This window comes from Callorhinchus milii, unplaced genomic scaffold, assembly GCF_018977255.1.
Source record: "Callorhinchus milii isolate IMCB2004 unplaced genomic scaffold, IMCB_Cmil_1.0 Scaffold25, whole genome shotgun sequence".
NCBI lineage: Eukaryota > Metazoa > Chordata > Chondrichthyes > Chimaeriformes > Callorhinchidae > Callorhinchus > Callorhinchus milii.
In genome coordinates this window covers 4,088,770-4,108,055 of record NW_024704766.1, presented here as the reverse complement: position 1 = coordinate 4,108,055, position 19,286 = coordinate 4,088,770, and the positions used below count along the sequence as shown (strand labels likewise).

Genomic DNA, 19,286 nt, shown 5'->3' with positions numbered 1-19,286 from the left:
TAGTCGATTGGCGGATCGCTTCTCTGGGGGGGCTAATAATTCCTTCAAAAACGATAAAAATTGGTCGCTTCAATCCACCGCTGTTTGAGGGACGCCGCTGTGCGCAATTGGCTGCCCCTTTTCACCCACAAAATATACAGTCAATTCACTTTACAGTATATTCTGTGAAGCGCTTTGAGGCGTCTCGAAGACGTGATAAGGCGCTATATCGAATGCAAGGATTATTATTATCAAAAGAAAGATTAAGATACACTGAAGCTAAAAGCACAGCGTGAAGGCAACAGCATTAAAATAAAATAAAGGCGGTGAAATTTGTTGAGCTCCTTAAAGCATTAGGTCAAGGGCTGTTTTAAGGAATATCACAAATGTTATCCCAAAGGTAGGTAACATAGAAGGAAGCCTGTGCCAGCTCTTTGAAAGAGTGACCAACTAATCTCACTCTTACCCCATGGCCCTACAAATTTTTCCTTTTCAAGTACCTATCCAATTCCTTTTTGAAAGCAACTATCAAATCTGCTTCCACCGCCCTTTCAGGCAGCGTATTCTAGACCGTAATAACTCGCTGGGTAAAAAAACTGTCTCCTTGTCTCCCCTCTGGTTCTTTTGCCGATTATCTTAAAATCTATGTCCTCTGGTTACCGACCCGCCCTCCAACCCAAAACCCCTCCCAGCATGAAAGGCGCCATACCATAGTTATTTTGCGTCCTATTATTTTTTAAAATCCTTTTCTCATGCATTGACTGCCATACGACTCTGGCATGTTGTCAGTAAAATACTGTATTGTCGCGTAGTTCGATCTGTGTGCTCTACTGCATTAGTTACCCAGAGCCGTGTCTGAATTTACGCCTAGATCGAATGGTTGACGGAAATTCAATCACCATTTATGGCTGGGTGACATCACGGTAACCCAGGCTCAGCCTTTGGTTTCACAAATACAAATACAGAAGTAGTGGAGTAGACCAGCCAGTGATACTCTGAGCATCTTCTGAAAGGATACCATGGCTCTGAGCTCAGTTCTGTGCTTGTTTTTTGTCCTCTCGGTGCTGCCAGGTAAGTCAATAGGGTTTTTAACTTTTATTTCTGTAAAACGTTAAGCTTGTTGAAATGTTTTGCTTTGAAAAAAGAAGCTTTTGCTGGAAAACCACAGCACATTTTGAAGCTGGGGCTGACATCCTGTTTTATGAACTTATTCAGTGTTTTTTTCAAACACACAGACAGATGCACGCAGTAATTGCAACGAGCGTTTAACTTCAAAGGCAATTGAAGGTTTCCGAGCGGGGAGATTTTCTCTATGAAAATGTTCTGTAAATTACGCTGATATTTTTTCTTTATCTTAGTTATTCAGATTGTCAGTCCGATTAAGAATGTGGTTAATTATCATGAGATTGACTAGACGTCGCTACCTGTGCTTAAAAGAGTTTAGAAGAATTTCCTTGATGAAATACCAGATAAAAAACAAATTGCTATGTTCACACGGTGTCTACTCGATTCTAAGGCCTGGGTCTTTTTCATTAAAAACTGCATTAAAATTAGGCGTTGCCATAGAATTCAATGTTGCCCTAAATCTGTAGGTGTGTTTTGTTTTTGGTCGATTATGGTCGATCAGTGAGGTAAATATGAAGTACATTTGGATTGCGATGTCGACGAGAAGTAATTGAGTTGTATAACCTCATCTGGTTTAGCGAGGTGTTTATTTTTTTTCACAGGTATTTTACAGACAGAAATTGAGAAAGAGAGTGAGAGAAAAAGAGACAGAGAAAGGGTCAGAGTAAGGAAAAGTGGGAGAGAGACAGATAGATAGACAGAGCGAGAAAGAAAGAGAGCCAGAGAGATAGCCAGAGAGACAGGCAGAGAATGAAAGAGACAGAGAGTGTGTGAGACAGATACAACCAAACTAATCAAATCAGAGAGAGAAACAGCGAGAGACAGCGAGAGCTAGAAAAATGTCGGAGAGAGACATTTGTTTTTCACATGACTGTAAGATATATAATAAGTGTTTCTTTCTATGAATACAAAAGTTGTGTCTAACAATTGTATTAAGATCCCAGCGCCTTGGGACGTCCTCCCGACGTGAAAGGCTATACAAATGTAATCTTGTTGTTGTTGTAAGGTTCAGTTTTTTTCCTCCATATATTCTATAGTCTGCCTGTTGAGGGGATATCTTAGATTCAGGTCAATAATAATAATAATCCTTCCATTTGATATCGCACCTTATCATGTCGAGAATTGACATCCATCTCGCTACATAATATATCATCCTTCAGATGAGATATTAAACTGAGGTCCCGTCTCTTCAGGTGGACATTAAAGATCCCATGACACTGCTCAAAAAGAGAAGTTGTTGTGCTGACCAACACTCCCTCAAATAAAATTGGTTATTCACAAGTACTTATGGCTGTTTGTGGGGACAATTACCGTGTACAAATTGGTTACGACATTCATCCACAAAACATGTACCAATCAATACACTTTTATGGTGTACCCCATGAAGCGCTTTTGGACATCCTCCTGATGTGAAAAGCACTATAGAAAATGTAAGGATTATTATGATTATTGTTATTGGGATTTATCTTACTTTTATCATGAAACAAGTTGTTTGTTAAATCTTGATAATAGGATTTCCATTCTTAAGATGTCCCTGATTATATTGGAATTGTTATTGATTGGCATAAGATTTACACTGTAGAATGATGAACACATCTCCAAACTAGTTATAAATGTTTGAAGTCTTATTAAGGTTTTAAGATTATAATTTTATCAGGTGGGTTGCCAAGTTCTTTCTAATGGTCCATATGGATGATTAGAAACAATTTGGTTTGCTTTTGTTTCCAGGGAGTAAGGGTATCTAACTGCAATTCTTTCAATAGACTATGTGAGCTAGAGCTCACTCTTCTTACAGCTTTGGTAAGAGACATCTGAAATGGGATATTGTAACATTAAATAGATTGAGAAAGTCTGACAATCATCCATGGAGTGAGTGACCAATTTTATTTGGGGGACTGCTGACCAGGAAACCCGGACAAAGTCCCCTCTCTTTTCGAATAGTGTCCATGGGATCTTTAACATCTCCCTAAACAAGCAGACAAGGCCTTAGTTTAACATCTCATCTGAAGTATACGGCACCCCAGGACTGCACTGGAATGTCAGCTTAAACAATGTGATCCAACTTCCGACGTGGGGTTTGACCCCACAACCTTCTGAATCAGAGGCGGTAGTGCTATTACTGAGCCAGGCTGACATACAATGGGATCAAATGGGCCTTCTTCATTTGAATGCGTAGAATCACATAGACCTTTATAGCATAGAAACAAGTTGTTCGGTCTAACTAGTCCATGCTAATCTATACTGCATACAGCCTCTACCCTTCCTAATCCCTACTCATTCCCCTTTATTCCCTTCTCCCTCATCTATGCATCAATTTCCTCTGTGATACATTCATACTTTTCATTTCAACCACAGCTTCCGGCAGCGAGTTCCACAATTTCTCTTGTGATCTCATGAGCGAACCTCCCAGTATTTTCAGGGTTTAGATTTAGTTCAAGTGGAGGCGACATCATATGTTCCCCACCCTCACTCCACCCCCAATCCACTTCCCCCGTCTTTCGGTCTGAATGCCCTGCTGTAGAAAGAATGATTCATGCATTGGTCTGGCTAAGAAAATACAGAACTCTCCCGCCCCCTAACTGTGCAAACCTTAAACTGTCCAGTGCCTTGGAATGTCCTCCCGATGTGAAAGTCGCTATATAAATGGAAATACATATTGTATTGTAAGCAGAGTTGAGTGGAGTAACCAACTTCCCTGAAATTTCAGTACACTCTGTTTGGGAATACTGTTAAAAACTTAGCAGTAAAAGAAGATTTAACATTGACATTAATTGTCCAAAACTATGATCTGTGCAAGAAGCAATTAGAGACCATTTGCCCCTTTTTTATGTTGCTCTTTGCTCCACCAAGAGGCCATCCATCTAATTCTCAATTCTCTGTTCATTCCCTGAACTCTCTAAAAGTTCTTCTACACTTCTCCTTGTACGTGGAGTCCTGTAGCTCAGTGGTTAGAGCACTCGCTTTGCAAGTGAGAGACCTGAATTCAGTTCCAGGCAGAGGGCGAAACCTTGGGCAAGTTTCCTTACTCCACACAGAGCTTAATAATAAACCCTCCAAAACCAAAAAACAATAATAAAATTGGTCATTTTCGATCTACGACTGTTTGTGGGACATTGCTGTGCACAATTGGCTGCCGCGTTCGCCCACAAATATACAGTCAATTCACTTTACAGTGTGTTCTGTGAAGTGCTTTGGGACGTCCTCCCGACGTGAAAAGCGCTATATCAAATGCAAGGATTATTATTATTATTATTACTCCTCTGGTCACAATCTTGAATTCATGTCCTCTTGTCCTCAAATCCCCTCTCAGCAGAGAAATTATTTTCACGATTCATTCTCAAATGCAAGGATGATTAAAATATTATTATTTTTGTTACATTAAACAACAATAACTCGCATTTATACAGCGCTCCCAGCACAGGAGAGTGTCCCAGAGTGTTTGTTAGTGGCGGAGCCTTAGAACCGAGTCAGGGGGGGAGGCACAGTCGAAAAGGAAGGACTTCATGGGGAACCTAAAGATGGGGAAGGACTCGCCCTAACCCTAAAGGAGCACAAAAGAGGAATCAATTCCCGAGACCTTATAGTCTACGATGGCTTAGCAGCGTACTGCCAGCATACATTGGTTTTAGTGGTCAGATACCAATTTGTCTGTGTCTCAAAGAGCTATTTAGGTATTGAAAGATAACTATTTAAAAAAAAACTTCAAATTGAAATTGTTGGTGGAAAGATTCGTAGGATTTGAAGGCTTTATTTGGACAGGTGTCCAAAGGTCTCTTTTACGTCAGCTGTGGAAATGTTGGGGAGCTACCCTTCGTGAAGGGCACTAACAAATTGTTATTGAAATTGATGTTGCGGAGTTTGGTAGAAAGCAGGATGGTTTGCCTCTGTGGGGTTGAACTGAAAGGCAGCTAATAAAGCTTTAGTATTAATCAAGGTTCAAATGATTAACTTAAGTAAAGCTTCATTGTTATAAGAAAGACTGTGCAAGTTCACTGTGAAAAGTGCAGTTTTTTGTGGTTTGAATATGGATTTGGTCGGTTTTCTTCTTCTTTCAGACACTTAGCAGATGATTCATTCTGAAATGAAAGTAGCTGCCTCCTAATGTGTTTAAAATAGAAGCGTGAATAACGTGAGGTTTTAGCCTGAAATTTTTTTTGACAAACAGTTACACCGTCGCCCAATTAACTTTCCAGAGGGGCTTCATAAGTGTTGCAGCGAATCACACCTGCTTTCAGTTGTTTTCACACCAAAAAAGGCCACGGTAGTCACAATGCTTACACTTAGCGTAGGAAGTTATAATGCAGCAAAACCTTTTTTTATAAAAAAAACCTTTCAAACCTGGAACCCTTAAAAGGTATCACTGGAAAATATGCCTTTTAACAGGTAAAAAATATACAGTCAATTCACTTTACAGTAGATTCTGTGAAGCGCTTTGAGACATCTCAACGACGTGATAAGGCGCTATATCAAATGCAAGGATTATTATTCTTATCATTACCCAACTTCATAAAGCCAGACCTATTCTGATGATAAAATTTGTACAGGATTTACTGGCAAATAAGGGTGAAATGGCATATCATGAGGACTTCCTGTGAAATGATAAAATCTTTCAATGTCCTTTCTGTTTCCAGCAAATTCACAACATCTGGAGATACAGAAGATCACTGTGCTTGAGGGAGAACCAGCAATTCTCAACTGCACAATAAATGGCAGTGAGTCAGCAGTCATCGAGTGGAAAAATCCAAGAGGTTATGTTATATTCTTTACCAACATGCGAGGTAAGAGAGAGAAAATCATCGTTCATTGTCAAACCCAATTGCCTGAGGCAACCAATCCAATAGTTGAGCAAAAGAAAATTGCACAGTGAGATTAGGTGGTAAGTGGAGAAAAGTGAAGACTGTGAATTTCACCCACAAAATTCGCAGTCACTACACTTTACAGTATATTCTGTGAAGCGCTTTGAGACGTCTCGAAGACGTGATAAGGCGCTATATCAAATGCAAGGATTATTATTACTATAAAAGACACTCAGGGCACCATGGGAGGAAATAAAATCACCCAGGGCTTTTGTTCCTCATCAATAAGCAGTACATGTACCCATACACCTTACTTGCACATGTCAAATAAATAAGATTAGGGCTTGGCTGAGATGCTCTGATAGTCTGCATAGGACTGGTCTGATGACACTGTCCAGGCTTGTAGATGACGAATTGCAGTTTGATAAGAAACCGGAAGGTGACCAGTTGCAGTGGAACTGTATTCTAACAGACGTCACCGTCTTCGTCGGAGAAGAAGATCAATCAACTAAAAAGAGAATGGTTTGGAAAGTGTATCAAGTGGTTTGGATGCAATGTTGGAGGCGGCAATTTGGGTCACTGACTCAACATGTGGCCAGTGTATGTACTGTCTGCATGTACTTGTGCTTCCTGTCCAACAGCTTGTGAATCCAAATAGCAGCAATTACAGACACCAATGTGGTCTGCTACAAGCCAGTGCTACTCAAAATAATCATCTTGTTATAGCTTTTATATTCCGCTCACTGTTTTTCTCCCATTTCAGTTGCTATCGTTAAGTAATGATGTAAGCTATTTTTATTTAAACATAAGCAGCAGCAGATTACCAAGTGATGTATATCAAAACAGATCAAATGTTTTATAGTGCCCTTACTGAACCAATAGACTTTTCTTAAAAAAAACTATAATATTTCTGTAATGCCAGTCTATAATAATATAATCCGATTTGGCTTTGAGTAAAAAGATGTTCTTAGGCATCTGAGTGAAATATTACTCCAGCTTGCAGATATTATCAATGAAAGTTGTGGTTAACAGTTTTCATTCTTTCAACAGGTCTCAAAGACACAAGGTACAAGTTAGTGAACTTCTCAAACACCATGTTAATTGTCAGCCTTCTTAATACCACAGTAGAAGATGGAGGCACTTACACTTGTTTACAATACGGATACGCAATAGAAACTAAACAAGTGCTCCTAAGAGTTCTAGGTATGTAGATTCAAGAGATTAAAAATAGCTAATTATAGTCACGCTTTTATCATTCCTAGAACATGCACAGTATGCTTTGAGACACGCTCCCAATGTGAAATGACAGCGTAACAAATTTAATTATTATTATTATTTCTAAAGAAAGTGCTGCTGTGTAACATGCCGTTAAGCTTTTGCTGAAGCATTGTAAAAAGAAGGTTTTTGCCTTTACTCCCCAGCACCGCCAAATCGCCCTACGCTGTCCATGACCAAGCATGAGTTGCATGGAGAAGAGAAGAAGGTTTTCACATGTATTACCACCGGAAGCAAACCCAAGCCCCAAATCACCTGGCTGCTAAACAACGAAGTGAGGCTGCAAGGTGAGGAACATTAACCTATTAATGGTGACCCATAGATGCCAGCAAAGGTGATACAACAACAACTTGGATTTATATTGCGTCCTGCACGTAGGGTAGCATCCCGGAGTGCTTGACAGTGGCGCAGTCTGACCCTAAGCCAGGGGGAGATCAAAAAGAAAGGTCTTTAGGTGGGATTTCAAAGTGGGGAGGGAGGGTGAATGCGAGGACAGTCAACTACCTTGAGAAATACCTTATGCTGTTATGGGAAGATGTTGGACAAATTAGATAAAATAGGCCAAAGGATTTACTTACCCAAACCTCTCTTGCGATGATGTTCATTGGTTGGAAAAGTTTTTCGATGAAACTTCAATTCCTCATGAGCCTTTTTACCATAAAGCTGGCAAGAGAGGATTATGGTAAAGTGTAGTGGCTGTGTATTTTGTAGACGAAGGCGGCAGGCAATTTTGCAAGGTCCCACGATGGATTTATTTGCTCACCGGGAGCTGTCATTCTCCACTTATTACCCACGACTTTCGCAGAGCTTGAAAAGAATGAAAAAAAATGCAAAAGAAAATTACAAAAGAAGTGCTATAATTCCAGTCCAAGTACTTCCAATGTCCAGCATTAAGGTCAAATATTAGCCAAATACTTTGAATGACCTTTGTAACATCGCAACATATGAATCTGCCATTGATCTATGGTCACTGACCTATGTGTGATGAATCTTTTTATACAGTGCACACAACGTATGAACTTGAAAATAATGGACTGAAGTTTACAACAACCAGCACGCTGAAAATCATCGAACATTACAATGAATTGAGAATTGACTGTCTGGTTGAACATGAAGGCTTGACGAATACTCTTAGAGCAACTTTACAATTTGGCAGTAAATGTAAGTGTGTTACTCCTATTCGCAAGGTTCTGAGTGAACGTCACCGACTGATGTTCAAAATAGGCTGCAAATTGCACCAGTCAATAACAGGTGGAATTTCAACATACTGTATTATTCTAACAGCAAGAAACACCTCTAAATTAACCCAGGAAATGACAACAATTATTTCTAATGATAAATTATTGTTTCTAATATGTTTTTGTTGAACTTGGACTTACATATTAGCTTTAATGATTGATTGATTTTAACTAGCAATGGAAATAACTAAATATTTTGTATTAGTAGTAGACTTTACTTGTTGGAAATTGAAATTGCACTACCATTGCATAAACAATCTAATCTTTTGTTTGAAACGTATCTTATATACATGGTAGTTTAATGAGTTCAGGAACAAAAGTGTTGGAATTCACTTTCATATTTAAAACTGTTGCTTTAACATTTTTATTTTAACTTAATCACTCTATCAATAGAAATGGGTCAATAGAGATAGTACAAAGCCAGATGTTAATTATAGTCCTGGTGTGTTATATCTGCTGAACTTTTTTTTCTGTAGCAAGAAAAATCCAAATAATAGTACCCACGAATAGCAGTGAGAAGGATGAAAGCATCACCTCGGACACATCTTCTTCCACTGATTGTGAGTTGAATGTTCTTCAAATACAGTAAACAATATAGTGTTTTTGTCTCTGTACGCTGCACTCATAATGATACCAGTCCATAATAATAATAATCCTTAATAATAATAATCCTAATTATTAAATAATAATTTGGCATAGCACCTTCAGGAAATCTCAAAGCGCTTCACAGAATATACTTTAAAGTGAATTGACTGTACATTGTGTGGGCGAAAATCCCCAACCAATGCTGATCGCTGGTCAGCACTTCCTTATTCTGAGCTACAGGACCGATACAGAAAGTACGACCGTCAGCTATCATAGCTGACTTCCAGTCACAACTCATGCATGGTTCGCAGAATGAAATGTTGGCGGCCACCTGACGAGCCAGAAGTCAGCCGGGTCTCAAGACCCTCCTCTTCGACCATGCCTTCGGCAACCCTCCTACCCTCCCTGCCCTCCACTCTCCCTGATCCCAATCCACAGACTCTCCAGCGCCTTGGGACATCCTCCCGACGTGAAAAGTGCTAACACTAATGTAATTTTGTATTGGTATTTTGTATCTGGGCTTCACCACGCCTGTCACCATACAATTAGACCTTTTGGATAAGTCAATACAAGGATCCAAAGCCCTAACCGCACAGTAAAAACATCTCTTTCTAACTCTTTCTCGCTCTTTCTAACAGCGATTCCATTGTATTTTGTTTTCCAGATAATCCTCTCCGATCGACTGAATCGTACACGCACACAACAAATGGTAATTTCTTTTCAAAATTAGATTTTTTTTTAAAAGAAAATTCTCACCTTCCCCATCAAAGTGAATGATTTCACACATCTTCCTCTGTGGTAGTGTTGTGGGAGTCAAGCAAACATGAGGTTAAAGCTTCCCTTTCACAACTGCAGCCGCACTCTGCTCCATGAGACGTGTCCTTGTCCAGGAGTGTGGCAGGTGAAATGTCAAATGAGATTTTTAAACACTCCAATATTACTTATGGGTGTCAAGGATAATCTCAATTTCTCAATTTATCGTCGTTTTTTTTAAGAACACATTTTCAACAACGTTTCGCCCACAAAATGTAGTCAATTCACTTTACAGTATATTCTGCGGAGTGTCTTGCCGCGTCTCAACTACATGATAAGGCGCCGTATCAAATATACTTTATAATCAAGGATTAATCAAGGATTATTATTAACAACATTTTGCATATATGTAGCACAATGTTATGCTGATTGCTTTCTGAGGTTTCACTCCACTCGAATTGCTTATGGCGAAACCTAACCTTATGATGGAAAATGAATAGTAATTTCTCTCCTTTTTTTTATTATCAGAAATCAGACCAGAATCAATGACTGAAAACAGCACCCAAAATGCTTTCCCAACCAGCCGTGAGTGCACATTTTTCTAAGATAAAATGGTTATTTATTTATGAAGTGTCAATTGTATATTTTCCTATTCTGATTTACTGTACTGATAATGTCCTCACATCAATAGGAAATCGTATCTAGAGAGCAAGAATGACAATTCATTCTGTACTTCCTTAGATGGAAATATAACCATAAAGCCTATCATTTAGCAAATCAGTTCAAACCGGGGTAAACTTTGTAAAGACGTTGAGGCAAAGAGTTGAGTCCTGTAGCTTGGAGGTTAAAACATTCACCTTGCAAGCGAGAGGACCTAGGTTCGATTCCCGGCAGGGCGAAACGTTGGGCAAGTTTTCTTACTCCACACGCCTCTATTTACCAAGCAGTAAGTTGGAACCCGGTTGTTAGTCGATTGGCGGATCGTTTTTCCGGGGGTTAAAAAACCCTCCATTTTAAAAATAATAATTTGCTCACTCAATGCACGACTGTTTGTGGGGACGCTGCTGTGCGCAATTGGCTGCCGTGTTTCGCCCACAAAATATACGGCCAATTCACTTGACAGTACATCCTGTGAAGCGCTTTGAGACGTCTCGAAGAGGCGATAAGGCGCTTTATCAAATGCAAGGATTATTCTATTATTATTCCATCGTAACTTCCAGTTCCTTGTGTATTCACCCCATTTGAGCCACAGCTTACTATTTTTTGATGGAACGACGCTATTTATTCATTGACGGACGGGTTCCACCTGGTGGTTGAGTGCAATAACGCATCAAACTATCAGTGGTCAAAAATTGCTCTCGTTTAATAAAGTTCACAGAGTTTTATTTGACATGTAAAGTACCGCACGTTCAAAGATATCCAAAGTACACTATAGTTTCACGACAGTTGCTGTATTTTTTTTAATCACTTTAATTAATTTACAATACAATACTAAATTACATTTGTGTAGCGCCTTTATGTCGTGAGGACGTCCCAGTTTTCTCTACCCCTCTCTTTGGAACTCCATGGTCCAGTTCCTTCGTTTTGCTCCCTGCCTTCCCTCCTTCAAAGCATGTCTCAAGACCCCCCGCCCCCTCTCGACCACGCGCTCGGCCACTCTCCTTGCCCTATCCTCCCTGCCCTCCGGCCCACCCACCCCAATTCCAACCCTCTGGTCCAAATCCCTGACTGTCCATCGCCTTGGGCCATCCTCCCGACGTGAAAGGCACTACACAAACGTAATTTGCGTGTTTGTTCAGTCAAAGCACGATGCAAAGATCAGCAAGAATACAACGCAAAGAGATTCAACATGCGTTTCCTGTTGCAATCGCTTCAAAAAAAAACTTTAAATTATGTAAAAGGTGATTTGTAACAAATTTGAACTTCAATAAACATTTAAAAAATACAATGTGATGATCAAATGTAAATATGTTAATTTCTTGCTTTTATTAATTTCAGATTCTTTCTTCACATCAACAGAAGATCCCCAAATCCTTACAAACGGTAATTCACTGCTGTTGTATTATCAATACTTAAGATGTAGCATTTGAAATTTTTCTGCAAAAACTGTTGACCCCTATTTCTGCCAAGCGGTTGATTTAGAATGATATCATGTCACTTTTGATATTTTCATTGAATATCAGGAACTCAGAAAGACAATTTGTGACAACACGAGGATGTTGGTTTCAAACTATTTGCAGGATTTCTTTGTACTGACCTCGGAAGCTTAATCCAATTTTTCTTTCATCAACAGAAAGTGAGACGTCAATGAATTCAAACTCAACAACCGATGAAGAGTCACCAGTAACAGTTAGTGGTCAAAGCACCTTGCAAACTAAAGCAGATTTGCACACCTGTAAGTTAACGGTTTATAAAATGAAATATGTTTTTTTATTAAAAGATGTGTAATTGTCTTATCTTGTTAACTGCACATTATTTTTTTTGCAGCATTCTACAGCAATTCAACTGAAAGCAACAGCACAGAGCAACATGGTACATGATTATATTCTTCAATTTATATTTTATTATGGAAAAGATGTGATATTTCAAATAAAAATGGCAATGCAAAGTATAAGTACTCAGTAAATTTTGGCACAATTGCCAGAAAAACTAATAAAACAGTTTTAACTGTTCATATAACTCAAATGCCAGCAATACTCAGGATAAATTGGTCATTTATTTTTATCAGATAAATCTGATAAAAATACAGAATCATTAAACTTGACAGCGAGTACATAAAACGTGTGAGAAACTAGACATTTCCAAGTTATATGCATTGAGCTGTTTGAGGTGTACAAGATATGGCAACAAGTCACAGAATTGATATTCAAATCAATAAATGTAGCATTATAAAACCTAGTGCAGGATTTATTAAAAACACACAAAATAAATACTGAGGTATGTTCAATTCCCTTGAGATGTAATATAAGACTTGAGGATCTGTTACACGGTTCTCTATATCTAAGAGCAGAGTACTATAATCACGTTCATGATACAATGCATCATCCAATGTTGTCATTGTTTAGAAATCACTGTAACGTTCACCGAAGATTTAATAATAAAAACATATCAGGTGAAATAGATCACAATGAACCTATTCCCACAAACAAACACATTTCATAAAGTATTTCTGGAATACATAGACTTTCAGGGTTTGAGACCAGTAAAGATGCTCCTTCTGTTCTTTGTCTTAACTCTTTATCGAAGTATCTTACTGCGTAGACTATTCTTCAGACACACACATTGTGGTTTGTATTGGGGGGTGACAGCAATAGAAGCAAAACAGATTTGATGCAGATATGTAAAACATATCTTAATTTGGTTGTGCTGTTCACTTGTACTGGTAACTCTTTGGAGACAATGGGTGAATTAATTTAGTTTGTGCAAGTGACGGATTTTATGTAGCTTCCCGTTATTCAGCAGAATCCATGGGATCATTATTAATGTCCTTTCTCATGCTTTGGAAAACAAATGTACATTTCATCCCGTTCTAAGTAGAACAGCCTGGATTAAATCCCCAACTGTTTATCTGTTGCTCCCTCCCCTCATCCACTCACATAAAACACAGAATACATTTTGGATCGTCTTCCTGACTAATGCCACGTAAAAGAAAAGCAAGGCTGAATTTACAGATCTAAGATGAATTAATTCTGTTAGGTTGACAGGATGACTCTGCTTTTAATCCTTGCTTCAAGTAACTTGTCAAGGAGGATTTTGGCAGAAGTAGTGCCATATGTCTTACTTTCTGTCTGAATCTGAAAAACCAGGATATTAATGCACAATTAAATACTTGCATCAATGAACAGTAAAACTCACGTAAGTCTTATCTTTATAAATGTTAATTATTTATCATCTTTATAAATCGTATAATTTCCTGAGTCCGTGAGCCCCATTCAGTTTCCAATCAAAACCACTTAGGATAATTAATACAAGAAGTCAAAGAAGTCTAATTAATAACAACCTAACTTAGTGACAAAGTACCACATGCACACTTACCAGCTGCTTTGAATTACGCATGTGCAGATTATTAATTAAATCAGATTTTATATGATTTATACAATTTTGCCTGCAACTTGGACATTGCATAAATATATTAAATGTTATGGCCTAGACTGATAAGGCTAATGTGAGTTTTACTGTATTTAAGAGGAAACTTGATGCATACAAGAGGGAGAAGTAATGGTAGAGTGTAATAGATGAGGGAAATAGGAGAGATGGGGGCTCGTGTGGAATATTGGGCGACATATTGAACCAAATGCCCTGTTTCCATGCTGTATTGCTCTATGTAATGCTATGTTACCCTTTGTTTCTGTTATGGACAGTTTATTAACCCTGATTGTCATCTTTTACAGAAGAGAAATCTGAAAACCGCAGCAATCAAACGAACCAAATGAAGCATAGCACAGCTTTAATACTGATACTTATAGCATTCCTGATCTGTGCTTTATTCATTATTATCCAATTATTTGTGCTAAAAGTGAGGAAAGAGCACATGAAATGGAAAAAACGTAAGTCTGCATTTTAAAAATATCTTATTTTAGCTACTAAAAAAACAATTCCACCAGTTAAATAACCCAATAGTGAAAGACACATGGTGTATCAACATGCTATGTTGACTTCATGATCTCAATCAGCAAGAAATAACACTTAGTGGACAATAGTTTGTTTTTCAGAGAAAAACTCTGAAGCCAAAACAGTCAATAGGATTGTAATGCTTACAGATCCTCCAAGGCTGAACTTTAGATGAAACTAAGGTCCCGGTTGCCTTTTCAGGTGTATATTAAAATCCCACGGTAGTATTCAAACAATTCTGCAAATCACTCACTTCAACAACAAATTACATTTGTATAGCAGATTCACTGATGTTCTTAATGCTATATCAAAGCAAGTATTATTATTATGCAGTAGAGGCCTGAGAATAGGCCACTTTAATGGTTAATACTGGGGTAACTAAATTAATAGAATGTTAAGAATTGAGGACAAATTATAAATCTAAAGCACTTTTGCCGCATGATCAAATTACCAAAGAAAAACAAAGCAAATTAATATAACCAATAAATCTAAACAGTGATACTGTTGACCTTGTCTACAATTTGAAAAATGAGTTGCTCCCAGGGTCCATGGTCAACAATCCTCCATTTAAAATTGGTCATTCATCTCGACTTGGACATTTTCGACATTCGTTGCTGTTTTGACATGTTTCAATGAGATAAGGTTCTGTATCTAACACAAGAATTATTATTATTAATTCCTTGAAGATGTTTGCTTTTAACTGCGCTGTTTGCTTTTACTGTATGCTTGTTGGATACCATTGTAGGTATAGTGGTTAAAATTAGCTTTTGCTTTTACAGAGAATGATGATTCTGAACAAACCGTTGAAAGCAACAGATCAAACAAGTCAAGTAATGAAGACAATTTTCGACACGAAAGTAATAATCGAGGTAACTAGGGATGATTAACTCCTTTGAGAACAGTAGCATTTTTTAATCAAAAAGTGTAACAAGATTAACATTTTTTTCAACATATAAATTAAAGGCTTTTTTTAAGACTGCATAATGTTTTTTCAGATTATATGTATGATAAAAACTAGACACAGATTAAATCTTAAAAACACTGCAGTCAAAGGATAACAGGGATTAAACGGGTTATTGAGGCCTCTTGCTCCCAGCCTTATGAGACAGTGAATATTTATTAGTTTAATCTGTTTAATCCTTAGTACAGAATTTCTTTGCACTTTTCCTTCTTCTTCAAGCTCTTAAGAAACAAATCATAATTTATCCAAACAAAATTTTTTAAACAATCAGTTACCAATATTGAAATCCCATTAAAATCTTCACTTTTTGGGAAGGAAATCAGTATTATTAATTCAGGTATTGCAAACTCAAGTACAACCTATTTTTTCTTCTTGTACAGAACATATTTTTTTGCCTTACACAGAGCAAAATTTAGTCACGCAGTATGCAGTTCGTATAAATTCAGTGGAACATTTGGAGCAGCAACATTCCAACGGCATCCACGAAGATCACCTAAATAAAACCGAAAAAGAAAGTGATGTATAATATAAGCTATTTTGCAGTAGAGTAAAACTTATCTTTGTTTTGTACAGTTTAAAAATGTTTTAAAAATTATCTTCTACGCTCGATGACTGAATTTCAACTTCTATTTTCATACAATTGTAATTTATAAAAAATATACAGCAAGTTATTCTGCCCCTTGTATTCTATGCAGTGAATTTATTGCTTCGGGCTAAACTCTTATGTTGCTCCAGTGACTTTAACAAATTTGTCCCTCTGAACTTATAAATAAATGAAATACAATTTTAAGCTATGAATAACACATTATAAATGTAGAATTCAATTTTACTTTCAAAATTGCATTACACTTATTTCTAAACATAGCTAATAATATTAATTATAAGAAGACGGACATATTTCTAAAGCATAGATGGCTAAAGTTAAAAGTATAGCACTTAAACTCACAAAGTGGAGCACCCAAGCAATAATTGTTGGCATAATATGAATCAAATTCAGAATTTTGAAATGTTTTAATAAACAGAAATACATGCAAAAATGTTTATTGATAATAAATAGCTTGATATAAATGTTGCACTATATTTAATGCAGGTTAAAAAAAATGTTTTGGATACTACTTGCCTGCACAAGAGTGGTCATTACATCCCAAAACTCTGGAACTCTCTCTTGATCCCTCTGTCTTGCCTCTCCTCCCTCTCCACCTTCAAGTCGTGCCAAAAGAAATTCCTTTTTGATCGTGCTTATGGCTTACGGTCACCTCCCTCCTCTTTCAACCTACTGGCTCGTTGTCAAGACTATACCACTGAGAAGCGCTCCGGGAAGTTGTTGTTATTACGTTTGGGAATGCCAGTTCTGGGACTGTAACTCTTTTCCTCTAATGGCGTCACAGGAGCAAACATTTCTCGGCAACGGCTGAATGCAGCAAATACAAGAGTGAAATTTCCATTTTTCTGACTCATTTTCCTGGTGGTGGTTTCTTTACTACCGGTGAAAAGAAGTCTGGAGTGGCATCACAAGTATTATTCTGAATAGCTCTGCTACTGAAAGCTAAACGACAATTGGTTAAGCCCCTACCAACCCGCCCGTTCCCTCCACTCAGCCGAATCTGGCCTGCTCCATGTCCCCCCGAACCATTGGCGGGAGAGCCTTCAGCCACTCTGCCCCCAGCCTCTGGAATTCCATCCCCCAGTCACTCCGCCTCGCCCCCTCCTTAGCCTCCTTCAAGTCCCGCCTCAAGACCCTCCTCTTCGACCATGCCATCGGCCACTCCTTTCCCTCCCTCTTCTTCCACCCCCAACCCCAGCTCGGGTCTGAAATGCTGTACTCAGTCCAGCGCCTTGGGACGTCCTCCCGACGTGAAAGGCGCTCTACAAATGTAATCTTATTGTTGTTGCTGTTGTAAGAGATTTACATAGATTGTTCAGTACTGACACAGCCCAACTTGTCTGTGCGAGTGTTTATTTTCCACACCAGTCTTCACTCACTTTACTTCCTCCCATACTCTTCTCCCTTGGGTGTGTATTTAGGGAACACTTCATGCTCTTTCAATCAATATTTGTTAATAAAATGTTAAAGCTACACCAGCAAATCTGTACAAAGAATCAGATAACTGGCTTAACACAGTGGAATTATATAAGTGTCAAATTCAAACACAGCACGAGGTGAATCTATGAATCATGTTTTGGCACAAGTGAACGAAGGACTGTGACTTATCATAAAAGTGCATCATGAAAACAGCAGGGATTTAGCAAACTGCAAGAAACAGATTCAAGAAGGCTTGAGAAAGCAGCAGTGCTGTCTTTGACACCTTTCTGCAATCTAAGTTCATTTGGGGTGGCTTTCCAATTCCCTCTCTTGAAGTCATACTTTTTAAAAAAAATCTGTTTCTTAGTCTTTTTCCAGCTGTAAGATTCGTCAGTGTTCCTTGAATAAAATAAAACATGTATCTTCATTTTTCCTTCCTTAACCCAGATTGCTGAGAAAAATCTTACAACAATCTTGTACTGACCTAGTTGAGATGAGCTTACATCAGAGGTATTTATTATAGCATCTTTCACAACAGGAGGCAATGAGGACTTTGCACCCAATCTGCAGGTTGAGATCATGGCCAAAAAGGATCTTCTTGAGATGGAGTGCCAAGAATGGAACTTGCAGTCTTCTAATTTGTACGACTCAACTGCACGACCACTGAATAAGTTTGGTGAGCCGTTAGTGAGGTAGCCATTTTGTTGTCAATGTTTGTAAACTCACTGATCAAGATGGATAAGGGATGATGGCCAAACAAGGGTGACAGATTAATACAGTATATTTACTTTCAATGGCTGAAAAGAATGCTGATTATGTGTATTCTTCAGCACTCAGGTCCTGTTCTGCTGAAGTAAACCTTTCCAGAATTAACCTATTTTACAGATTTTGATGAATTTCTTTACCCACAGACAATTAATATCTGGAGCTCTATCCCAGAGACTTTGACCATTCCCTCCTGCTTTTTAAGGCAATCTCTTTTACCGCACTCTCAGCCCCCACCCGCTGAGATGCAATGATTCCGTGCACCAAAAAACAATCAAACGAAGCAGATCTGTCTTTAGGTCCTGCAATTTAAGCAAAACTGAAGAAAGCATTCGAGGAACTGTTAGATCAAGACCTATGGGAGGTTTTATTTTCCCATCTGATTGGATTTTCCTACAAAAAAGTGTGTAGAATATGAATTAGGCAGTTTAGTTGTACCAACTTGCATGGTTTTGCAATGTAGGTCCTGGATTTTCACCAGTTCTTGTTTTTGATACAAAACAAAGCTGAGAAAGGCTTAGCAAAATGTCAAAAACATCAAAATTCAGTAATGTAGTACCTTTATTATGAATGTATCATCAACAATAATTTGCATTGATATAGCTCTCCTCATGCTGGTTAGCGTCCCAGAGCGCTTGACAGTGGCGGAGCACTACGCTGAGCCAAAGGGAGGTGGCAGATGAGTTAAGTGAGTTGGTGTCACTTCAGTGCAAATCAGAGCTATTTTAGGCCTACCTAAGATTTAAAATTGCTTCCTGGCTGCTGACCGCTGCATTTCGCCCCAAAATATACAGTCAATGCACTTTACAGTATATTCTGTGAAACGAGACTTCTCAAAGATATAAGTCTACATGATATCAACAGCAAAGATTATTATTATTATTATCGTCTGCTCCACACTAGCTCAAGACTCTCAGTGAGTGTTCTGAAGCTTTTTATGGCACCCTCGCGATGTGAAATGATACAACACCAATACAATTTACATTTATATTTCCACTGCCTTTCACGTCAGGAGGGCGTCCGCGTGTGCATTGCCAGAGCTGGGAACGGGCACCCGAGCAGTCGGGCCGGTGGGGTTTAGAGAGGTAGTGGGTAGGGATGGGACCGTGTTGGGATTGAAGGCAGAGGGAATAGGATCTGGAACTGGATCTGCTGGGAGACGGGGACCCACTGAG

The 19,286-nt window shown here is 38.5% G+C and overlaps 1 protein-coding gene and 1 long non-coding RNA gene across 2 annotated transcripts; one reads left to right on the top strand and one right to left on the bottom strand.

Annotated features, from left to right (window-relative positions):
• The first annotated feature begins 970 nt into the window (after positions 1–970).
• Positions 971–16,244, top strand: LOC103180351 (cytotoxic and regulatory T cell molecule). Its single transcript, XM_007896145.2, has 14 exons — positions 971–1,050; positions 5,736–5,882; positions 6,951–7,103; positions 7,322–7,462; positions 8,178–8,336; positions 8,890–8,973; positions 9,663–9,707; positions 10,280–10,336; positions 11,750–11,794; positions 12,045–12,146; positions 12,239–12,283; positions 14,143–14,298; positions 15,142–15,231; positions 15,728–16,244. The coding sequence occupies exons 1-14, from the start codon at positions 999–1,001 to the stop codon at positions 15,847–15,849; spliced, it is 1,398 nt and encodes a 465-aa protein (XP_007894336.2). The 5' UTR covers positions 971–998; the 3' UTR covers positions 15,850–16,244.
• LOC121850771 lies at positions 12,444–15,812 on the bottom strand. The gene is made up of 3 exons (XR_006085748.1): positions 15,724–15,812; positions 14,872–15,013; positions 12,444–13,545 (listed from the first exon to the last, which is right to left on the bottom strand). It is a non-coding gene; the product is annotated as an uncharacterized LOC121850771 (long non-coding RNA).
• Positions 16,245–19,286: the final 3,042 nt, after the last annotated feature.

What these genes read in the sequence shown, in the direction of transcription:
- LOC103180351 (XM_007896145.2), top strand. Translation starts at nt 999, where the DNA reads ATGGCTCTGAGCTCAGTTCTGTGCTTGTTTTTTGTCCTCTCGGTGCTG. An exon ending in GTACACGCACACAACAAATG is followed by an intron (nt 9,708 to 10,279) that starts GTAATTTCTTTT and finishes TTTTATTATCAG; the next exon opens with AAATCAGACCAGAATCAATG. An exon ending in GCACATGAAATGGAAAAAAC is followed by an intron (nt 14,299 to 15,141) that starts GTAAGTCTGCAT and finishes TTGCTTTTACAG; the next exon opens with AGAATGATGATTCTGAACAA.